General features: G+C 39.0%; 2 protein-coding genes across 4 annotated transcripts in view; one reads left to right on the top strand and one right to left on the bottom strand.

Moving 5' to 3' along the window:
* Positions 1-1,158: 1,158 nt before the first annotated feature.
* ampd1 (adenosine monophosphate deaminase 1 (isoform M)) overlaps positions 1,159-20,268 on the top strand; it is a 22,913-nt gene continuing 3,803 nt past the window's right edge. The window contains exons 1-13 of one of the 3 annotated variants that reach the window (XM_015024146.1): positions 1,159-1,260; positions 3,735-3,743; positions 4,352-4,517; positions 4,650-4,782; positions 6,674-6,839; positions 7,170-7,389; positions 7,694-7,823; positions 8,078-8,272; positions 8,449-8,580; positions 9,677-9,840; positions 10,024-10,150; positions 10,296-10,459; positions 10,571-10,691. In XM_015024146.1, the coding sequence (XP_014879632.1) occupies positions 1,239-1,260; positions 3,735-3,743; positions 4,352-4,517; positions 4,650-4,782; positions 6,674-6,839; positions 7,170-7,389; positions 7,694-7,823; positions 8,078-8,272; positions 8,449-8,580; positions 9,677-9,840; positions 10,024-10,150; positions 10,296-10,459; positions 10,571-10,691 (1,749 nt within the window). In that variant the 5' untranslated portion in view covers positions 1,159-1,238. The remainder of the gene's footprint in view (positions 1,261-3,734; positions 3,744-4,351; positions 4,518-4,649; positions 4,783-6,673; positions 6,840-7,169; positions 7,390-7,693; positions 7,824-8,077; positions 8,273-8,448; positions 8,581-9,676; positions 9,841-10,023; positions 10,151-10,295; positions 10,460-10,570; positions 10,692-20,268) is intronic. The other 2 variants (XM_015024148.1, XM_015024147.1) reach the window with 2 other exon arrangements.
* On the bottom strand, positions 15,920-18,713 carry LOC106941208 (agrin-like). The gene is made up of 2 exons (XM_015024149.1): positions 18,481-18,713; positions 15,920-16,137 (listed from the first exon to the last, which is right to left on the bottom strand). Exons 1-2 carry the CDS (start codon positions 18,626-18,628, stop codon positions 15,977-15,979), a joined length of 309 nt encoding a protein of 102 aa, XP_014879635.1. The 5' UTR covers positions 18,629-18,713; the 3' UTR covers positions 15,920-15,976.

Below are 20,268 nucleotides of genomic sequence, written 5' to 3' on the forward strand. Positions count from 1 at the left end.
CTGGTCTATGTGATGCTGTTCGTTTTCCAGTGCTCTCCAACACTCTGCACTACAAAAACACTGAATCTTACCAAGTATTTTTGGTCCAGTTTCTAGTGCAGATATCTTAGTACACTTGAAATAAGACAAAACTAAGTTAGTTTTTCAGCAAGATACATGAGCTTGTTTTAAGTAAATAATTCCTTAATGTTGATGGAAAAAGTTCTTGTTCCACTGGCTGATTATTTCATTTATGACACTTTCAATCATTTTATTTAGAACATTTTTTAAATCAATATTAAATAATTATTGATGTACATCATGCTAAAAAGCTACTTGTAAGAAATGTGTACTGAAAACTAAACCAGAAATACTTCACATAAAAGCTCCATTTAATCTGGGATTAAATCCACACAGGTTTATCCTGCTTAATAATGATCAGACTCTCAAAGTCAGCTAGCTTCACTGGACTTTATTTGACAGCAGACAGAGACAGATTCACTTTTCAGATTTTAATTATTAAAAACATATTAACAAATATCACTCTCAATCCTCCTCACATCTGTGTGGTGATCAAAATTCACTAACACAAATTAAAGTTTGTTGTCCTACAAAATAAGAGAAGTTCAAGAGGCAAGACAGAGTATTTCAAGAATGTCTTCATTCTAGAAGCAATGCTGCTGGTTTAGGAAGGCAACAAGTCCCACAGATGAGCTGTGGGCTTCTGATTTTCCAAAGATGGATGGAAAATCAGAATAACCCAAGTAAACCATAATAAACAGATTTTTCAGATCAAAATTAAACAGTCACAAAAAATGAGACAATATTTTCTGAATTTCTCCTGGAAACTTCAGCAGGATTCTTCATTCTTTCTCTTTTTATTGGTCACCAAGGTGTTTTATGACCCTCCATTAAATATCAGCTGAGCACCAACCAATCAGCTTTACTGTCCCTTGCTGCTGTTAGGATGTTATGTAACACGGACTGCCACACACACACACACACACACGCACACTCATCACTTTATGAAAACATTATGCCTGTCAGTGAACCTGGGTGCACACAGACACCCTAAAATAGATGGCAACCCCCCCCCCGCCCCCTCTTACATGAAGGCACGTTCATGTGGGGCGCAGCGCGTCCTGCGGACACGTGAGACAGACTCGATTTAACTGAGCCGGCTCCACGCAGGGGGCTTCACTCCGGCGCACTGACCTCCTCTCCTTTCCACAGGAAGCGACTTCTGCAACGCCGCCGCCATGCCCAAAGTCCAGGTGCCAGGTGAGTGTTGGCATAGCAACCGCAGGCTGTCACGACTGGAGGACTGAAGCTTTTCATGGCATTCTCTCAGGTGTTCCACAAAAGATGTGGTCATCCTGCTGAACTTTTTGTTTTTATTTTGTATTTTAAAAAATAACCTGCAGGATGGAGAAACATTAGAAAACTTGAGAAAAGGCATCAGCATGAAATGCACAGAGTTGAGCAGAAGTAGAAGTATCTCTACTCTTATTTGAGTAACTTCACTGAATTAAGAACAAACTTGTTTTGACCAAAAATCCACCAGACACACACCTACAAGCTTTGTTAAAGTTTCATAAGTTTTACATTGAAAGAAATTTATCTGGAGAACTGTTTTCTTTTCCCTGATTTTGTCATTTGTCACTATGTTCTTTTATATTAATATTTTAATTTATTTCTTTTATATTAATTATTTCAATTTTGGTCATTAAAATACCTCAATGTACAAATAATTTTACATTCTGGTGAGTCTACTGATGTAATTTTAAAATATTAAATGTTTGATGTTTTGATCAATCAGGACCAGAGTAGATTTTTGACCAATTACTTTTTTTATTCATCAGTGCAGTCTTTGGATACTCTACCCACGTCAGTAAACACATCACATCTTTTAGCTTTTCATAGTAAATTCACATCCTCGCTGTCAACTTTATCTGCCAGTTCACTTTGGTTCTGATGCACTTCATTTCAAATTAAAGATTGATCTTGACTTGTAGCGAGTTCTTATCATTTATTGCTGCAACAGTCAGGGGGATTTGATAAAGCTATAATAAAGCAGAATATAGTAACTGCTTCAATATCACCTCTGAAGGTGCAGCAGGATGATGATAGAAGTGACTTGTCAGCTGAGATTCCTTGATTAATGCGGGATGAGCGCGGATCGAGTAGTTTTATACTTCTTATCTTGGCTCATCCAACCTCTTCTGATTTCTTTGGTTGTATCAGATCTGCAGCATGAAGAAGGTTAATTTTGAACCAGAGCTCTGATGGGAGCTAATAATAGGCTTGCCTTTACCAGGCAGGAGGCATCTGGCATGTAGTGTAATGTAATGTAGTTGGTGGAGAATGGGATTTAGTCTGATAGTTCTACAACAGTGTGGATCAAAACTCAAATCAAATCAAAGGTGAATGACCAAATAACACAAATCAGCCAGAAGCAAATAGCTTTTCTTCCAGAGCCAGCTCATGATATTAGAGATATGGCTTCCCACTCAGGGTGGCATGGTCATGTGGAATGGGGGCTGGCAACAATGTTACCTGTTAGGTTCACTAAAATAAACCCTCCTGCAGCCTTCTGTAAGACTGAACTTGGCATTTGATGCACAGCAATTCAGGATAATGTCATACTGACATCATGCTAACATTATCGTCATGCTAAGGTCAAGCCACAGTCATGCTACAGTCATGCTAACATCATCCTAATAGCTTTCTGATTTTATGTGCCCATTTTATCTTATATTTATTTTCTATTTTTTTAAATATTTGGAGAAACAGAAGAATTCCAATGTGCTTATACATCTGTGCAAATGGTAATAAATTCTATTCTATTCTACTCTTCATTTAATCACTTCTCATTCAAAATCTGAAATACTTACAGCAGCTGGATTAGTTTCCACTAAACAAAGAGCTTTTCAAGCACAGCTGGAGATTTTTTTAAACCTTCAAAATAAACAAAAAAAGTCAAAACAAATGTATTCTTAATTATTTTATTTAGTTTTAGACCAAAAAATGAAAGCAAAGCCACTTTATGCAAATGGTTGGAATTGTAATTGAAATATTCCACAACTACTGAAGGTTCACTAACATTTATGTTTTTACTTCTTCATATAACACAGAGGTCCCCCACTCATTTTCTGTTTAGTAAAAATTCACTTTGAAAAAGTTTATTTTATAAAAAAGTAATGAAAGCTTTGAACAGAAGAAGTCATATTTATGATAAATGAACTGAATGTGGAAACAGCACACCATTTTCAGAATGAACTGCTTTCAGGACATTCGCACAACAAACTCAAACTCAATCACAAGTTATTGACCTAAACAGTTGGAACAAGATTTTCACAAATGGTTCTTAAAGCATCTGTAAGTGCCTGTAAAATCTACAGCATATTTTTTTCCAGTTCTTGTTTATTTGACTCAAAGTTGCTCTGCTGGGAAATCAGAAATCTTTTGCATGTGTTGTGAAAATGCAGTTACCATCTCTTTATGAATTCACTGATTTAACTCATGAAGAAGCTGTTGACTTCATAAGCCGTTTTCATGATCATCCTCACACTCCTAAACCCTCATCTAACCTCCAGTTTCCCATCATTTCTTACTGAAGTAGAACATCTATGATTCTTTAATTTTAATATGTGGTTGTTTACATGATTATAACATTTCTAACTGATGTATTTCTAACCCTCTCTTTTTGTGATTTTTATTTTGTTTGACGCAACTTTCCTGAACGGTACAATCAGTTCAACAGAGTAAGTATGGAAGTTCAAAAGCCAAGCATCATTTTCAGCTCCATGTTGGATTCGTCATGTTGTTTTAGACTTTGTTGGCTGTAAAATAGGAGCATGTAACAACCAGACACTCGCCCTTCTTTCTAATATCATCTATCAATCAGACTCACTTCCAGAACTGTCCCTTTTTCTTTTTTATCTAGTCCTTGCAAGGAGTCAGGCCTTCTTGGTTTCCCAAACTTTCAAAAACTCCGGAGAACGATTGGTTTGACTGCTATGGTTACAAGAAAGTCTGACACCTTGAAAGCAAAGATACTTGCAAAAGAGGGTTAAACATACAAGTCTGGACTTGTGTGTTGAAGATATTAAATCTATAGATCTGTTGTCAGAGTTGCAGATTTGTAGTGTTTGAGTCAGTCTTTGGTCATATCTATTCAACGCATGTTAAGAAGTCTGTATGCATCAGTTTAAATAAGCTTTACATGTGACCGTCATGTATATGGCTGTCATGTTTCTGCAAACTAGATTAGAAGTTGGTCCTGAATGTGGTTTGAGCAGAGCTGTCCAGTCCTGCATGGGGTCACGGACTATACATTTGAGTTAGTAAAAACGTTTGTCACGCCCGACAGAGACTGATGACAACATGAGGGCCTTTGCTGAGAAGGTCTTTGCATCAGAGACTAAAGACGAGCAGGTGCGAGATGAAATCTCGCTGTTTGATGTGGCTGAAGACTGTCCCATCCTTCACCAGGAGATGGCACACCACCTGCATGCTGATGATAATGCAGAGAAACGGTGAGACGGAGCACGCCGCAAAATAAAATAAGATAAAAAATCCAGATTTTTAAATTCAGAGTTAGCTCACATAGTTCAAAGTGTAAGAGTGAGCTCACTGAAGTGTTTGTGATGTTTGTCTCCGGCTAACAGCAAAAAGCTTCAGCGCAGCCGTACCATGGCCGCCCCCCAGGCAGCTGCTGCCCCGGTGTTGGTGGACACCCCCACCTATCTGGAGGTCCCTGACTTCCAGAGAGTGGCCATCGTTGGTGACTACGCTGCTGGGGTACAGTCTACTTCCTGGAACGAGCTGGAAGACTCGAAGCTCAACTACACTACATAAGCCTAAACTAGTGACTTATTGTGGCATACGTTTATTTTAATGAAAGTGGGGAAGGAGAAAAGTATTTATTATTTACTTTCAAAGTATTACAAATGAGGTTGGAATGCCGCTGTTACCATCATGCTAATCTTTAGCTTCCTCCACAGACTCAGCTTCCAAAATATAAATATTACTACTAATATTAGTCAGAAGACAAATGTTAAATTCAAATCTGAAAATAAATCCAAATCTGGTAAGAGTAAAAAAAAATAAAACTTGGTGCCTTCGAGGTCGAAGGCCTTGAAGGCACCGTGATTTAGTACAGATTTGGATTTGACCAAATCTGTACTAAATCATGGTGGGTTTAACAGGAAGTAGCCCCCCCATCTAATTCTGCCCAGGGCCTCATAAAGCCTTGTTCTCCTCCAAGCTTTTTGACACAGCATACTCCCTAAATTCTTCAAGTCTGAACTTTTGTCGAGATGCCATTGTAATGAAGAAATGTTAATAGTCTGTTGCTGAATAATCGGTCTGATGAGTATTTTTATTACAGAGAAGTGTCAAAATATATGGCAAACTTAAAATTGGCAGTATGTTGATCACAGGTGTTGTTTTCACTTCCCTGATATTAAATTTCACTGACTGCATGTTTCAGTGAATGAGCGGCCATCACCAGAGGCCAGGGCCGGATCGGAGCTCAGGTTTCAGGGACATGAGTTTGGTATCTCCAGTTCGGGAAAGGAACGCTGTAGATGAGCTGGCTTATGTCTGCTGCAACTGCAAGTCTCCCAGTTAGCATGAACCCACCTACTCTAATAACAACACAAATTCTACAGACATTTTGTAGGGTGTGTAGTTATAGGTTTGATTCCACCTTACCCCTGTCACATGTCGCACACTGATCTGTGCACTGGTGTACAAATGTATGTGAATGTGGCTTTGACTGGTCAGTGTGACTGGAAAAGTTCAGTCTAGTTACCATTTTAAATAGAAAACATCTATGTGAAATTTGATAGATTATTTTACATCTTGTTACACTTTTTCAAAGGGGCAATATTATGTATTTTCCAGGTACATAGGACCATTTTATAACGCAGTCAGTAACTATGTTACCTTCAGTTGTTATAAAAATGCTGTACATATCAAACATGACTTAAAAGAAATTTGACTTCGTAATTTAAAACATTGAAATTGGGCTGCTGTCTCTTTAAAAACTCCTGCTCTTTCTGAAGCTCCGCTTTCAGAAAGTCATCATGACATTGCTCCTCTATTAACCCTTTAATAACATTTTTACAAGTGTTGCTCTGAGGAATAGCTCCTATAATTAACTCAGCAGGTGGAGCTAATTGCTGTTGGCTAGTCTGAAGGAGCTGAATGGGGAAGGGGAGCTCTGTGAGGCATTGGAAACTGCAGCTCTGAAGAGGAGCTTTGTTCTCAAAGGCGGGGCTATGTCCACCCAGGCATTTTGCACAGCTGCGTGGTTGCCATGGAGATTATAGGATTTCTCAAACATTCATGAAAGAATCAAGGCAACTCTATCAGTATGTTTTTGACGACATACTGATAGAGTATGTCATAGATGTTGAGCTGTAACACGACATACAGCTCAACAAAGTAAATTTTTCTGATCCTTACATACATAAATCAAATTTAAGATAATACCAGCCAGCAAAACTGGAAGTATTTACTCTCCTTTGAAAAACTGGGCCAGCTGGATATGTCAGACCTCAGACCTTCTACTGTATATTTTTATTCATAAAATAGTTCAGTTGGCCTTTCAGATGAGGTCAACTCTAAAAAATGTTTTTAATAAACATGTACTGTATATTTTGTCTGTTTTTTCTCTTCTGAGCAGGTGACCATGGATGACTTTGAATTGTCTTGTAAGGGTCTGTACCGTGCTTTAACCATCAGGGAGAAATACATGAGGCTAGCCTATCAGCACTTTCCCAGAACAGCCTCCCAGTTCCTCAGTCAGATAGAGGGAAACACGTTCAAAGTTGAAGATGAGGTGCAGCCAGGTGAGAAGACAGAAAGACTAGTATCGTGATTTTATCTAAAACAGACAAGCAGGCTGTGCTGTGGTGGTGCAGGGGTTAAGCACAACCCATGTATGGAGGCCTTAGTCCTTGACTCAGCCTTCACAGGTTTGATTCCTGGCCTGGCGGACCTTTGCTGCATGTCTTTCCCCATCTCTCATTACCAACTTTCCTGTCAATTAACTATCAAATAAAGGCCACTAGAGCCAATAAAACCTTAAAAGAAAAAGAAGCAGACAAGCATCATCCACAAAACAAGATTTATTCTTTGACTTAATGGCTTTTCTTTCTACCAAATCGTTGAATCCTCAGTCTTCAATGCTCCTCCAAAAGATGGGGAGGACCCTTTGGGCACCTCAGATCTGCCAGAGAATCTTGGCTATGTGGCTCGTATGAAGGACGGCCTCATGTATGTGTACAACGACGCTGCAGCTGCTGACAAGCATCAACCCAAGGACCTGCCTCATCCAGACTACAGCACCTTCATTGATGACATGAACTTCCTCATTGCGCTGATTGCTCAGGGCCCAACGTGAGTCCATTCTGAAACGTCTACTTAACTTTCACTCTCTAAACGTTATGAAAACTATAATTTCTCTTGAACTAGAGGTGATTGACACACATGGGTTTTTAGCATGGTTTAACATGCAAAAACCCCTGCCTCAGTGATGTTCTACCTGATGTGTTTTTATGCAGATTTGTTCTTAAGTAAATCTTTTGATCAGAAGATTGTCGGATTTACGTCTACTCACCATTTACAAAAACTCTTTGCTGTATCGCCCATAAATAGAGTTTAATTTCTTAGAATTTTCTACATGCTTGTATTTATTTTGCAGGAAGACTTACACTCACAGGCGTCTGAAGTTCCTCATGTCCAAGTTCAATGTGCATGAGATGTTGAACGAGATGGAGGAGCTGAAGGAGCTGAAGATGAACCCCCACAGGGATTTCTACAACTGCAGGAAGGTACTGCAACAATTTCTGCAAACACAGACTACTTTGAACGATTATAGACTAACACAAAACATAACGCGTAATAATTAATTAAACATTAAATTACCTGTAGGTTATAAAAAAAAAACAGTTAAAAGGGATAATATTGAAAACATGAGGAAAGCTGTTACTCAAACTGTTCCTCTGCTGTGGCTCCCTCTAGTGACCACATTCAAGAATTACACCAAGCGAAACAGTTATAATCTGTTATTGCCGTGGTGTTTCAGGTGGACACCCACATCCATGCTGCTGCCTGCATGAACCAGAAGCATCTGCTGCGCTTCATCAAAAGGTCTTACCGTGTGGATGCTGACCGGGTGGTGCACAACCTTAAAGGGAGGGAGGTCACCATGAGGGAGCTGTTTGAGTCCCTCAATCTGCATCCATACGACCTCACCGTGGACTCTTTGGACGTGCATGCTGTAAGTTCCTTTTAGGAATAGATCGCATCAATTGGATGTTAAAATATACCGTTTAAAAAATTTAAAAGGTCAAATTAACATGAATGAGTGCGTACTTAATATATAAAAAATATTCAACATCTACAGACTGTTAGAAAAATTTTTATGAAATGTGTTTATGAACTTTTTTTCTGAAGGGGAGACAAACATTCCAACGTTTCGATAAGTTCAATGCTAAGTACAACCCTGTAGGAGCCAGCGAGCTGCGGGACCTCTACCTGAAGACCGAAAATCACATCAGTGGCGAATATTTTGCCACTATTATTAAGGTCTGCTCGTACAAACTTAATTCTGGAATGCAATGAGTACTGTTTTAAAATGCATTTATATTGATTTTTACAGGACAAAAGTGTAAAGGAAGCTCTCACAGAAAATATCCTATAGTTGTAAATGCAAACATATCTGTAAGTTTTCATTTGAGCATTGTAGCTTATCATGTTATGATATTGATAGCATAAATACCGATGTATCAATGTAGCTAGCCAATGCTAGCTACATTGATGTGCTAGCATTGGATGTGCAAATAAACTAATGTTACCATATGCTAAAGACGCCCGTTATTGTGCTATAATCGTAGTTTACAGTGTAAATATTTTTCCCTGAAGCACCAAAGTTAGCCAACATCTAAATTGAGCATAATAGGACATGTTTTAAATCAAAGGTACTTTTTTTTATTATCCAAAGCTACTTTTTTACAGCTACTGTTTGCTAACATGCAATTATCATAATTTCAACTAATTAGCATAAGAATGAATCCTAGCATTTTACCAAAATTAGGTCTAGTGGATTAAATTAGTAATTTTTGTTAGTTGTTAATGTTTCGTTAGTAAATTATTAGGGATTGGTGCAATTTTAGATTATGACAGTTTACATAGTGCTGCTAGGAGAATAGTCAGAGTTAGCTTATCTTACCAAACATGCTAAAGTTAGCACTTGTTAGCATTTTAAGATAATGATGGCATATAAGTTCCTACAGTGTTTATCGACAGCATTTTTTATTGTATTAGTTACCAGTCTGAATCAAGCATTAAAACCATTTAGAGATTCTCTTTTTTAGGATGTGGTCCTTTTGGTTTAGTTAGCCGAAGGTATCAAATGAGGCCTAAAAGGAGTATCTGCAGATAGGTTGTTTTATCAAGCTACTGTAATTCTGTTTAAGCAGAATTAGGTTTTGACAGTGAAATCCGTAGCACTTCATTAGTTAAAAAGATTCAGGAAACCTGAAAAGTGGCATTATTGTTACATACACATGTAAAATAATAACTATGTGAAATTTCAAAAACTAAATTAAAAAAGTGTCAATTCATTATGATGCATATAGTCTTGAAATATGTTGAGCTTTATCTGACCTTGATCTGACTACAGGAAGTAGCCAGTGACCTGGAGGAAGCCAAGTACCAGTATGCTGAGCCCCGTCTGTCTATCTATGGTTGTAATCCTAATGAGTGGGGTAAACTCTCCAGTTGGTTTGTAAAGCACAGAGTCTTCTCCCCCAACCTCAAATGGATGATTCAAGTCCCCAGAATCTAGTAAGTTTTCATAATTTTATAGAATGACCGCCTCTGTAGCATTTTTAACGTACATTTTTCCTGTTTTGGATACGTTTAAAGTTATCTAAAACCCTGAACCTATTTTGTATGTAATAAACTCTGTAATGCTGATAGTGGTCCAGAAGGGTAAATGATGTTCTTTTTCTGTTGTTTCAACCTCAGTGACATCTTCAGAGGCAGGAACTTTGTACCACACTTTGGCAAAATGTTGGAGAACATTTTCCTTCCCGTGTTTCAGGCCACCATTGATCCACAGTCCAACCCAGAGCTCAGTATCTTCCTTAAGCACGTGAGTCAAGATGAAAATCTAAATATTAAGACAGATCTTAGGAAATTATTATTTTGAAAACACTCTAAATAACGAGATAAAGATTGCCCTAAAATGAAACGTTAGTATTGTATTGAAGGTAAGCTGTTTTCCTCTTGTTGTGCAGGTGACAGGATTTGACAGTGTGGACGATGAGTCCAAACACAGTGGCCACATGTTCTCCACAAAAAGTCCAAAACCAGAAGAGTGGGACATTGTCAAGAACCCCTCCTACACTTATTATATCTACTACATGTATGCCAACATTGCTGTTCTTAACCAGCTGCGTAGGTCAGTATCTTTGCTTTCAAGCACAATTCATCTGACTCTTGAAGTAAAGCTCATGTTGGCTGTATCTTTGGGGATGTTTTTCTGTTTACATGCTTCCTTCTTGCTCTTTAGACAGAGAGGATTGAACACGTTCACATTCAGGCCGCACTGTGGTGAGGCTGGAGCCATCACCCACTTACTGGCAGCCTTTATGACTGCGGACAACATCTCTCATGGTCTTAACCTTAAAAAGGTCAGTCAGGAAACATTTTTTCAGTAAGTGCCATCTCTTCTGCCAACCTTTTGTCAGGAAGGTGTGAAAGGAAGAGACTATTTTTTTAAGGTTTTGTTGGTTCTAGTGGCCTTTATTTGAAAGTAGTTTGACAGGAAAGAAAAAGAAGACATGCAGCAAATGTCACCAGACTGGGAATTAAACCTGCAACCACCGGCATGAGGACTAAGGCCTCAATACATGGGTTGTGCTTTGCCCCTGCGCCACCATAGCCCCAGGAAGAGACTATTTNCCGAGTCAAGACCAAGACCAGCGCCCCACGCTACAGGACACGATAAAATGGTGAAATATGATCAAAATTGCTTCTCAAACTGATCTCAAAGATCCATATTCTCATAAAAACACCTAGATATTAAATACTTAATACATTTTACCAATATTAAAAGCAAAACAAACTTTGTTCTGCTTTGCTTCCATCTTTGTGCTACAATCCGTGGTGGTCTCGTGCCATCCCTAAGATAACACCCTGGGTGTTTGCCCATATTGCTCATGTCAGAAACCACCACTGTCTGCACCATTAAACATAGCAATTGAGGCAATACCCTGACGGTAAACAACCCTCAACTATGAACACTGACCAAGGAGCAAAAAGCAAGAAGTAACCAAGCACAAGGCGTTTTCACCCTCTCTTCCGCTACATGAAGCCAGGTAGTCTGACACCATGGCACACATTACAGCTGCCACTTTGAATGAAAACAATCATAGAGCAATGTGCATGCTCAGAGTGCTCTTTCATTCTTGTGTTTTATTTATTTGTTAATTAAAAAAATATCAATGTACATAATTACATAAAATAATGATAGCTACTGCAGTGTACGCAGAGCATTACAACAACAAAGAACGGCTCTCAGTGACACTCCAGTCCTATTTTCTAAGTAAAGAGCCGTTCAGAAGAACCGGACTGTTCCTGAATATCACATCATTATATTGCAGACTTTTGGACACAGCGTTGTCCCATATCTGGGACAAGTCAGTCAACACCTCCGCACAATAATTAAGTGCAGTGAGTGACTTTTTTTCCATCACAAATGCTTAGTGTCTCTATACAGCTAGCTTTGCTAACATCACGTTAACGGAGCTTACCTTTCTTTGAGCTACTTTTCTAAGTGACGAAAAAAGTTAGACGTTGTCTCCACCGTCTGTGAAAGCGAAGCACTGCTGAGTTAGTTGTGGCCATCGGATTTCTTATGATTTATGCAGCGATATTCTATTACTGACAATTAGACAGACATCTTCTGCCGCTCAGAGGAAACCACTGCGCATGTCTCAGAGCGCCACGTGCGAGTGAAAGATGGGGAGGGAAGGGAGGAGTAACAGAAACACGGTTATTGCTTGGATTTTAATCGGTGCGTTTAGCATCCTCTGAAAACAACGATGTTAACAAATAAACTGGACAGTATGCTGTACTTTTAGTGATATGTTCACAGTTGCGATATTGACTGATCTTGAAATAAAATGCAGAGTCCTCAGCGCCTGAGACCAAGACGAGACCGAGACCATCAAAAAATGGTCTCGAGACCAAGACCGATCTCGAGTACTACAACACTGGAACATACGCCTCAGTCTCCTATCCTTTTCAGCCTCTAACTGGTTTTCTTCCAGGATTGTCCTATATATATCTACAACAATATCTATATTGTTATAGATATAATGAGTATAGCCCCATCTATATTCAAATCAAGTCTGACCATCTTCCCAGTTACTAGGGCCACTTAGCTGCTTGTTTGATTACTTCTCTCTATTTGCCAAATACTTAGACATTACATAGACATGTTGGAGTTCATTCATTTTTGTCTCTGTGCTCCACCGGGTCCGTTTACCAGTTTCAGGACCCGACCAGAACCCGAGTGTAAATTACCTTCATAAATAATTAGATTTGGTTATATATAAAAGCAGGCTTTAATGCTTAAAAATGATCAAATGTGACAAGCCACGCATGTCATACAAATGGATCAGGTACAGTTACATTCACCGTCCAGCGCTGGGGCCACACTTGGCAAACCTTATGGATGGAACCAAGTGAGGCAAGGATTGTAGGCAAGTTTAGCTTTTTATTCTTTTCTGCAGTCTGTACCCTCCCTAAAGGGCAGTCTGATCAGTTTCAGTCTGTTTATGTATGACTGCCGGCAGACACACAAACATGGTGTAAGCTGCAGCATGTGCGTGTAAGCAGTTAAAAAAGGCTAAAAGAGAAAGGAAAAGAAAAGGAAAAAGGAAAAGATAGAACCTACAACAGACGGTGGTCTGTCTACATCTAATCCAAATTTATTAAATGTTTCTTCTTCGATTAATTACATTGATTTTAAGGCACTCAAAATTGATTAATTCATTAACGCAATTAATCGCTTTTTTTCATTAAAAAAAAAAAAAAAAAAAAGGTCAGAGCGGAACCTTGTGTTCGCGTTTCTAGTACGCCCGTGAATCTAACGGACCAATGACGCCAAAGTCGCCAAGTTAGGTCACTGGGAACTAATTTTCCTTCCAAAAAACAATTTGATGAAAAACTGGAAAAGACTCTTGTGGTTTCTAAATTATGAAAAAACTTTTTTTTACCTGTGAGCTACTCAAGCCGTAATGTCAATAATGTCAGCGCCCACCAACCACATTTCTAAACAAACTTTCAAAGAGGTTCAATCAGGGGTTCCTGAATCACTTGAAGTGTACATAGTAGTACATAGTAGCACTATAAAATGCTAAAGTTCGATTGAATTAAAATGTTGCATATTTTGTCAATAGTTTTCAATAAAAATATGATTGTGATTAATTACAGACGCTGGAATTAACTTGATTGAAAATTTTAATCCAGAACTATCTTAAAATGAGACATTGAGAAACTCCAATTAAAGACGAGGAAGGAGAAAGAGGTGGATCTGGTTGACATTTTTATTTCATGGTGGTAGGAACACAAGACAAAGGTCATAAAGTTAGTAATGTTCAGGTCATGCCACTCTTACTCGGTGCACTGCCCGTTGACGAGGTCTGCACAGTCAGACAGTAGTTTACAGAGGTCAGACATGTTGGATAATCCACATGAAGACATAAATAAGGAACAGAAAACAGATCCAAAAAACAGTAAATAGATTAAGAAAATTTTTTTGCAGAAACCCTCTGGGATCTTTTTTTATGTTTGGGGATTATTACTAATATTATCATTATGTATTACTCCATTTACATTATTGGAATGAGGCTAATACACTGGCTAAAAGGAAGGAAACGGTAAGATGGGGTGATGTCTTCATGGCCTGCTCACAGCTAAGGTGGCAGGTTATTTTTAAGGCAATTCAGTTTCCACCAAAACCACACAGGAGCAACCCATTTGGGTTCGATTCAAAGATCTAGAATGTTAGAAATAAAACCCAGTCTTGGGACACCAGAAAGGGATTTCCCAGAGCATGGACACACACAACACAACTCTAAAATTCAGGGTGATGATATCGCTCCCACGTCGAAGTATATCAATCCATGAGTGAATAGACAAGTCAGACATGGCTCCAGTGTATATTACTAAAACAGAAACCTCCACATATCACACTTTTGCTTAATTTACACTTTTAAAACCGCGGGGGCTGTAAAAAAAAACAAACAAAAAAAAAAAAAAAAAAAAAAAAAAACAAGTGGCCTGATGACTTCAAGGAGAAACAGAAGTGAGAAGATAAAAAAAGTAGAAGACCACAAACAGGCATGATTTTAGTCTCAGAATATTGCCAAGGTTCTCATATCAAAACAAGTGTCTTTAAGTCAGTCAGCTCAGTTTATTGCGTTCGGCTCCGTGTTGCAACAGTCCGTTGCCTTGCTATGCTAACGTGCAGAGTTCTGCGGGATTGTGGGTGTTCTTGTCCGTTTTTGCGGCTTTTATGGCTTCAGAACGTACCAGCTTCTCCTTCAACCCATCACCCCTCTTTCACTCAACAGCCGAAGCTAAAATCTGTTCCTCCAGGAATGTTCTCAGAATAAAAAAAAAAGAAATGAATTGAGTCCCAAGTACAGTTAGGGGAGTTTGTTTTCTTTTTTAATTTCTCTCCGTGTCTTTTAGTGACGACAGCTGATTATTTTACAGGATATTCCCAGGAGTTGTATCTCTCCCCTTGTTTCACCTCTCTGTCCTTCTTCTTCAGCCTTTGCTTTTAGCGCCTCCTTAAGGTCAGATCCGGTAACAACTCATTGAGTTCCTGCAAAAACTAACTGCTCCCAACAAACAAAACAAAACACCAAAGACCAAAAACAAACAAAAAATCACAACCTTAAAGCATAATTCCAATCCTGTACTTTCTGCAATCATAAGAAGTAAAATACACTTTTCTCAAATTAGATTTTTTTTTTTTTTGAAACAGTGTCAACAAAACAAAACAAAAAATCCAGATTCTAACCAACACTGCAGAAGTGCATGCATTTATAGTGGTCAACATTAGTTCATCTGCTGATTGTAGAAACAGAACGCACAACAGTACATGAAAAGCACAAGTCTCAGAAGAGAACCCATCTTACATATTCACAGTCTTAGGTATTATTTATATATAGAAGTCTATATTTATAACATTTATGGGTATCTATGAATCATGGTTAATGAAATAAGTCATTGTGGGACGCAGAGCTCTCTCCATCACGGCGGCACGGTTGTTAGTCATATTTCAAAAACTAAAGGCTCTGATGAGAGTCGACCAGAGAGCGGGTTTATCTTTTCTTTCTTTCTTTGTAGCTGTGAGATGGGAGTGGATGGAGTGGCTGGACAGTGCACTTAATCACTGTAGCAGCTCGGTTGATATTTCATTAGGAAAATATAGAGGGCTTAATAATACCAGGATAGAGTCTATGCATACAGCGCTGCGGCTCTGAACGGGGAATACACAAAGATGTAACGGCCATGCTTGGAGGGAATGTGGCTGGTAGAGATGGCACCAAGACAAGAAAGCAGCCAGAGATCAGAACCGCGTTCAAGTAATGAGAAATTAAAAACAAAACGTGTTGTTTTTAAGGTAACAACTAAATCAATACAATGAAAATAGCTTTTTTTCCACAAATATTTGTAAAAGGAAGAAAAAATAAAGTGTAGTGGAGATGCAGAAGAAAATGGCAAAAAAAGAATTCCAACACAAATTAAAAACATATTTCATTATTTTCCCATATAAAAAGCAATGAAAAGTATACAAAAATAGAAAATAATTACAGCAGGAGACATGGGCGTTATGGAGGGAGGGTTTCTTGTTTTGTTGTTTACTCCGGTTTCGCAGTGCTCGTTCTCTTCCTGGTTATTTGGCGGCGGAGCAGTGAAGTATTTTGGGGCTGTTCAAGGCGTCCTCCACCAGGTGGACGTCCACCCCGTCCACCACCACATCCTTGATGCAGCCAACGAAGCCGGTGCTGTAGGCCTTGGGCAGCCGGCGCGCCACGCCCAGCACCTCCAGGCCGCCTAAGAAGGAACACATGAACATGAACATGCAGACACACGCAGCAAAACACACCGACCAGAACACTGAGGAATCCTCAGAGTAAACATCAGAACCTAATGATGCGCTGGAATATGTCTTCTCTTAAGGTGGAATTAGGCAATAAATCAGTTTTTATCAATTAACCAAATTTTTGGTTCCAGTGGTGATTGGACTCATCATTCATACCAACCTTTGTGTTTAAGTTACAGATCAGGTCAGATTATCGAAACTGGGACAGAACCAACAGGAAAATAATTCCAAATACACCAAAACTGGTTCTGAAATGAATAATGGGTAACACTGAGCTCCTGGAATGACTCTAACATCAACTGCTTAGTGGACTGAAAAACAGATTAATGTGAGAAAACTAACCAATGGTGATGAGCTCCATGATTTCTGATTTCAACCATAATCCAACCGGAATGTAGAAGTGTGCTGAAAATGTGTGTGCTTAGTCTGGCTAAGGAATATTTATCTCAACAATATACATAACTTTAAATTAGAGTGACCAGTTCATGTTTTCTGGCTTTAACTTGTTACAGAGGTTATAGATAAGAGAAAGTGGAACCTCAGAGGTTATTTTTGTTTCTATTCAGAGCTTCAGACATCTGCAGTGTTTCATCACCGTGTCAATAGTAAACTGATCTGGTGTAAAACTCATGCAGCGATCCTGGCAGGATGTGGGATTGGATCTGTGAACAAATTAAAGCTGAAAATTCCCTGAAACATTGTGCCGCTCCAAACAGCCAGAGCGAGCGCTGGGTTTGGTTTCTCAGTGTTTGATGTTTCACACGAAGGCGCCGCTGACGGACATGACAGCCTGACAGCCTGTTTCTCAAATCAAAGCGAAAAAAACTGAATAGCAGCTACAGAAAACTAAGCTATGACAAAGGAGAAACACGATGAGATGAAAGGTGTTGACAGCACAAAACAATAAAGAGCTAATTTGCTCATTATTTTAAACTGACTGCTAATTTAAAAATAAGCTAATTGTCTAAACCTAAAGTATTTCCTTAAAGAAAAGACCATTTTAGGACACATTCTAGGAGATATATGTCTGTTTCTTCATTAGTGTGACACACATGGTATTTATGGACCACCTTTGACTTAAACATGTAAACTATAAGACACATACAGACCAGTTGAACCTGGACAGATATCTGCTAAACAATTAGTTTGTGATTTTTAAAACTTTTACTCTATTTGTGAAAAAATAAAACAAAAAGATATGAATCTTTTTGTCATGTCTTAGGAAGCATAATTACACATTCAGTAAATTGGTCTGTTTGTTAAGTTGCTTAGCGTTAGCTGCTAACTGCTAACAATGTTGGTATTAGCTTCCTTTCTGACTGTTGGCTTTTCTTATGACTTCATTACTTTTGTCCCTTTTCTTTTTCAGCTAATCTCAAACCTGCTGAAACAAAAATAAAGAATTACTAAGCCTTGAAGTGTTGAAAGACTTTATTTCCTAATTGCTGTGTGAGCTACTTTTATAAGTCAGCGAATTCAAAGTTGCCATTAGAGTCTTTCTAGCTAAATCAGCATGAAACATCTTTATTCAGCATTCCTGCAACGCTAAGCCTGCCTCTTAATGTTTTACCTGGCTGCCATTGCACCTCAGTTTGGTTTTTTAAAATCCCACCATCTCTCCGTCCTGTCTGGTTGGATCATGAGTTCATTTCCCTTCTCAGGTTCTTTACATCGCTGTCCTTTCCCCCATTAATCGGATTGGGAGCCTCAGAATCAGAGTCGACTAATTCCATGCAATTTACAGATGAATTAATGATGAACGGTGAAAAGGGATTTAGGATGAAGAAGCGCTGGCAATAGGAGGCTGTGTGAGGATTAGCTATTGGTGCTGCAGGGCTCCATCAGCACCTGTTCCACTGTGCTGCCTCCCATCTACCTGACTGCGCTCAGCATGAGGCCCGGCCGGAAAACACTGCCTCCATTTTCCAAAACTCACTCTGCATTTTAGGAAGAGCCAGACTTTATTTTGCCTCCACTTCCATATTTCCTCAGAGTGCTCTCTTAAAAAACATTCCTCAAAGCCAAATTGAACTCCAGGTAGATAACCGGCTGTTTGGTCATTTTGAATTCAGAAGAGGAAGAACTTTGGAGTTAGTCAGAAACACTTTCTCATTTCTCACCTCAGTGATGAAAAGAGCTTTTCTGCAAACACTGCAATCAGTTTTTTCTACTCTTCCTCCACAATGAGTTTATTACTCCTATTTGGCAGCGCTGCACAAGTAGTTAGAGGGAACCAACACACAGACGCACACACACACTCAGAACTACTTGGAGTTCTAAATGTTGAGACGTACCTAACCAGAGCGCTCCGTCTGTGTCCAGCTGCGTGGCTCGGAGAGGAGATGAGCCTGTCACCGGCGCCTCGTTGCCCACCTGCAGAGAGCCGTCTCGAAGCGCCCTGCAGACCAAAACAAAGATGGAGGCAGCTTCAGGCTGATGCATGCGTCACTCAGTGAGTGACTCAACTCTCCTTATCAGATAGATAGATAGATAGATAGATAGATAGATAGATAGATAGATAGATAGATAGATAGATAGATAGATAGATAGATAGATAGATAGATAGAAAGAAACTTCATTCATCCCTTTGAGATTTACCCTCAGGGAAATTGTAGTTCAGTCTCCCACACAGCACCAATACATCAAATCCTTAAACTTTTTTTTTTAACATTAGCATTTAGCCTGATTTTATAGTTCCTGTGTTTCTATTGTACTCCTGTTAGCCAGTGAGGAGTTGAAGAGTTTTACTGCATTAGGCACAAAGGAGTTCCTTAGTCTATCCGTCCTGCACTTTGGAAGAAGCAGTCTCCCACTGAACCTGCTTTCCTGGCCGCTGATGACAATGTGCAGAGGGTGGCTGGTGTTGTCCATAATAGCCTCGAGTTTCTTTAGGGTTCTCCTCTCTGCCACTGCTGCCAGAGAGTCAAGCCTTGTACCAACCCTCAGTGGTTGGCACAAGGCTTTAGGGTCTAACTTCCTAAAGATCAATCTGAAATTTATATACAAAAGATCACTATGAGGAAGGAAGAACACAAACACAGAAAGGAAGGAAGGACTGGAGTCTTATTTCAGACTGGGATCATCATGAAGTCAAAGCCCAGACGTTTCCCAGGCCAGTATGAAGTTTCCTGTTAATATGAAGCAGCAAATCTATCTCTATCAAATTACTTCCAGTAAAGTGAACATTCACATAAGAGCATTTTCCATGCAGCGTTCTAAATGAGCCTAGCAGCTAACAGATGCTGGAGGAGCTTCACTCATTTAGGTGCCTCCTTTCTGCACACACTCACCAAATCTGAAGACTGCAAAAATTAAAACTCACTAAAGAAAGTTCCAGCTGAGAGAGTCATTAAAAGTGAGGCACAAACAGAAATCTGTGCAGTTATGTGAGCTGCATGCTGCAAAATTTTGCTTCCCAACATTATCTCTAAATTATGCCATCTTTCAGCATCTGCTGTAAATAAGAGGAAAGCCTGGGATGAGATCCGTTTTAAAATGGATGCGAGCGGCCTTTTGAGGATCGATTGTTTTCACCTTAAATGACAAAAACCAATCTAATTATCCACCCAGAGGTCCGTTTGAGGCAAAGCTGGAAACAAATGTTCTCCTGCGATAAAGCAGAGAACATGCAGAAGGTGCTAAATGGCTCTTTTTCAAACCTTAATTTGTTTCTAATGAACAAATCAATTAACGTGACGTCACGGTGCAACAAAAAAGTGCTGCTCGCTTTTTGAGTTTTCCACTTGGAGGAAGATTATCTGTGGTTTGTACGAGTCAGAGTGGGCCTCCATGATTGTGTTGGCTGCCTGGATTAAACGTGTCTATATTAGATAAACTACAGAATAAAATAACAGAAAAAATAAACTACACAAGTGCTGCTAAAACATCAATATTGTGGTTTTAAAAGGACGAAATTCACAAAAGAATAGAAAGCAGAATATGGAAAGCAGAATTATTTTCACTGGCAACACATTTAATCATAATAGAATATTAAACAAAAAATAAATGTTTTTATTGTATTTCAGTGAATTGTCTGTAACTTATGTCCACATTTAAACTTATCTAACAGCCAATATATATAT

This window comes from Poecilia latipinna, unplaced genomic scaffold (assembly GCF_001443285.1).
Source record: "Poecilia latipinna isolate Pla-1442-1.1 unplaced genomic scaffold, P_latipinna-1.0 Scaffold3548, whole genome shotgun sequence".
NCBI classification, from domain to species: Eukaryota; Metazoa; Chordata; class Actinopteri; order Cyprinodontiformes; family Poeciliidae; genus Poecilia; species Poecilia latipinna.